Source organism: Triticum dicoccoides, chromosome 7A (assembly GCF_002162155.2).
Source record: "Triticum dicoccoides isolate Atlit2015 ecotype Zavitan chromosome 7A, WEW_v2.0, whole genome shotgun sequence".
NCBI classification, from domain to species: domain Eukaryota; kingdom Viridiplantae; phylum Streptophyta; class Magnoliopsida; order Poales; family Poaceae; genus Triticum; species Triticum dicoccoides.
The window spans coordinates 722,716,934-722,720,408 of record NC_041392.1 but is presented as its reverse complement, the minus strand read 5'-3'; the positions used below and the strand labels follow the sequence as shown (position 1 = coordinate 722,720,408).

Below are 3,475 nucleotides of genomic sequence, written 5' to 3'. Positions count from 1 at the left end.
TGCAGTGCCCGACGGTTTCGCCTCGACGAATAGCCTTGGTTAGCCCGTGCACCGTGCCGTATAATAGCAACCCCAACATGCACGACGCCATGGGCAGAAGAACGAGCATTGCGTACCAATTAGAGCATAATCTTACTGACCCTGTCATGAGCTCAAACCTATGAATATGCAGGCACGCTATATCGCGCTAAGCCCAAACACGTTCTCATTTGCTGCTAGATATTGACCCACATATACGACCAACTTTTCAACCTCAACTAATATATAGGGGATAAAACAATAAGCAAATAAACACCCGTTCATGTTTCATTACATAATATAAAGAGTACTGTACTGACTAAAACTCCATCAAAACTCAAGGAGAAAAAACTCACAACCTTCTTCCTAAACGCGCATGCTATTTATAAAGCTAACCTAAAAGAATATTGCACCAGCAACTGGCTAGCCATCAAGTTGCTGCATCATGCAACGTAGTCCTCATCAAGAAACTCCATCAAAGGCTGTTGCAGCGCCTTCATTACAGCTTCCCACCCAGCATGTGTTGGGTGTGTCTGGTCCCAGTAGAACATCTTGTCAGGAGTTTCACATAGGTCGTACAAGCGCTTCCCTGAATGGCTACGCTCTCCACAGTACCCTCCCTTATAGGTACTCTCGCAGCACGGGGTCAGTTTGCGGTTGAAATTCTTGGACTCATCCGACCCTCCACCTGCATGCACAAAAACAGTTATGCATAGTTACAGAATCAAATTCATACATTATAAGCCAGATTTGGCTTACAACATACACGCGGATATGTGTACTTACCAGGGGCATGATTAATGATGTCAGTGAAAGCAGTGTAGAGGTCTAGTATGTGAACGTTGTCCCTTTCTTCGAGCATTTGCTTTAGGTACTTGTTGTGCACGGATGCGCCATAATTGCCGAGAAGGTCGCACGTGGTGTAGTTGTTCGAACTAGTATGCAAAGGCATGCAACCAATGGGATGCAAGTTGTTTACTAGCACCTTTCTCACACCAAGCATCTGCAGTTGCGCCACATTATCTAGGATCTCAGTCGCCACGTTTCCGACGTAAGTATCGAGCTGCATGCAGGAGAAGTTAATTAGCAAGGCGGAGATTGATATATTAATTGATGGTGTAATTTGTATAGTATGGTAGCTACTACTTACATCGTCGAAGCTTGTGTAGAAGCCATTATTGGCCTCAGAGCCGCTCATGTAGTCATTGCCGGAGATGGCGATGAGCGCGACAGAGTGGTGAAGCTGTCGTGTTGGGATGACCCCGTCGTTGACTAGCCTCTTGAAAGCTTGAACCTGTGCAGCAAGGGTCGGCACCTTTTTCTTCGCTGTCACCTTGAAGACACCAGCGCCGCCAGAAGCGAAGGTCATGCCAGATGAGCCACAAGATTGATCATCTGTGAGCTCGTACGCTGGAGGTGCTTCATGGAGACCCAACATCCTTGCTGCAGGGACAAGCAGTAGATAGGAACGATTATTTTGGATACACCTAATAGATGTATAATGATACACGTCATAGCACACTAGCAGTCTAGCATTAGCCTAAAACTAAAATTTGCTACCTAGCTATATACTTGCATAATATATGAGTACACGTACCGATAAAATCTGATTGCATCCTGTAGTTGGAGAAGCGTCCGGTCAAAACAGGAGACGTAGGATAATGAGAGTTGAGATAGGAGCCGTAGGGGTAGCTCCATTGGCGCGATGTCTTTTCACCGGTGATGTTGGGACGGTTGCCGTTGTCGACAAAGTCGTCGCCGAAGACGAACATGCTGGACCATTGGTTCCTCGACCCCTGGGCAGAAGGTGTGCCTCGGGCCTCCACTGAAGCACCTGCAACATGGATCGATCATGTGAGTACGTGCGCGCGTGCATGCTGGAAGAACATGAAGAACGGGACAAGATTGAAGTGATGTAGTAATACACGGCTAGCGACAGATGTCCAAAAGGAAAACAAAGGCGGCACGCTAGCAGCAAACATCGGAAAGAAAGACATAGTGGCAGTGCGTGCGTACCATCAAAGAAGACGAGGATGAGGAGCAGACAGACAACAGCCGGCGGGAGCTTCATGGCTGCGAAGCCTGCGAGGGCAGCCGTCCGGCGCCCGGCGACGAAGCAGATGATGGAGAGGGTGCCGCGGAGGGAGGGAGATGGGGACGGGATGGGATCGTGGTGTGGACGTAGGGCTATATTTATAGGAGGAAGAATGCACGTGTACCTTAGTGTCCTGCTCCTGTTAACTTCGCTTCAACTTCTTACCTCTAACGATCAACTTGGAGGGGAAGGCGCATGCGCATGCGCATGTCTTTCACCGACCTAATCTCGTTGAAGTTCCAGATTCATCCTCAAGATTCCGCCGTCCCTACGTCCGCTTCCCTTCCTCATCAGTGAATGCTCCTAACGTACTCATCCGGGTCTTTTTTTCTCCGCCCATACCGAATTTTATGCCCGATGTACCTTCTAGATGGTGGCCCCTCTTTCCAGACAACACAATGTGGGTTTAAACCCTGTTCGCGAGTACCAAAGCATCAAACTCCTTTATAAGGAGCTGTATCCATCGTTGTAAAGTATGCTTGATACTTTTTCTTTCATGTGGAAAGTAAGCTTGATACTAATTAGTAGAAAGAAAAACAGCTTCATGCAAGATTCAAGGGAAAACTTTGTTTTTGCCACTCTAGTTTTTGCCTACTTTGCTTATGCCACTCTAAAATTTGACATATCACTTTTGCCACTCTTAGTTTTGACAATACATCACAAATGCCATTCCGTGGCAAAAGCAATAACTTTTCATTTCACTTTTGCCACTCTTAGATTTTGACAAGTATCACAATTGCCACTATAAAATTATTACTTTTGCCATGGAATGGCAATTGTGATGTATTCTCAAAAACTAAGAGTGATAGAAGTGAAATGTCAAATTCTAGAGTGGCATAAGCAAAGTGGTCAAAAGCTAGAGTGGCAAAAACAAAGTTTTCCCATTCAATTCAATGCCTCTCGTTCCCTCCTCGCTCGTGCTCATAGCTCATCACTAGTGCTCGTAGCTCATAGTTCATGCTAACAATTCGGATCATAGACTCTCGTAAAGCGCACTAGGGGGCAGCAAAAGAAAACATGATTAGCATCCTCCGGGATAGTGCAAACTGTGCAATTCCCGTTGGGGGGCCCACTGCGTTTAGCCACGTTGGTAGTGGCTAGGAGACGATTATGAAACATTTGCCATAGGAAGATTTTCACTTTAAGAGGGAGACTAGTGATCCATAGCCCCCTAGCTATGTCCAGCGAGGGCCCTTTGCATGCTTGGCATACAACGACTTAACCGTTAATTGGCGAGAGGCAGTGGGAGCCACGATACCATGTTCATGTCCGCAGATAACATAATATTGCCAAGCCTCCCTGAAAGGATCGAGAAGAGGTGTCTAGAGGGGGGGGGGGTGAATAGACTCTTAACAAAGAAAA

The 3,475-nt window shown here is 46.7% G+C and overlaps 1 protein-coding gene across 1 annotated transcript; it reads right to left on the bottom strand.

The window, feature by feature from the left end:
* Positions 1–280: 280 nt before the first annotated feature.
* Positions 281–2,145, bottom strand: LOC119332067 (GDSL esterase/lipase At5g03600-like). Its single transcript, XM_037605246.1, has 5 exons — positions 2,035–2,145; positions 1,616–1,852; positions 1,169–1,461; positions 805–1,081; positions 281–706 (listed from the first exon to the last, which is right to left on the bottom strand). Exons 1-5 carry the CDS (start codon positions 2,087–2,089, stop codon positions 462–464), a joined length of 1,107 nt encoding a protein of 368 aa, XP_037461143.1. The 5' UTR covers positions 2,090–2,145; the 3' UTR covers positions 281–461.
* Between the last annotated feature and the right edge of the window lie 1,330 nt (positions 2,146–3,475).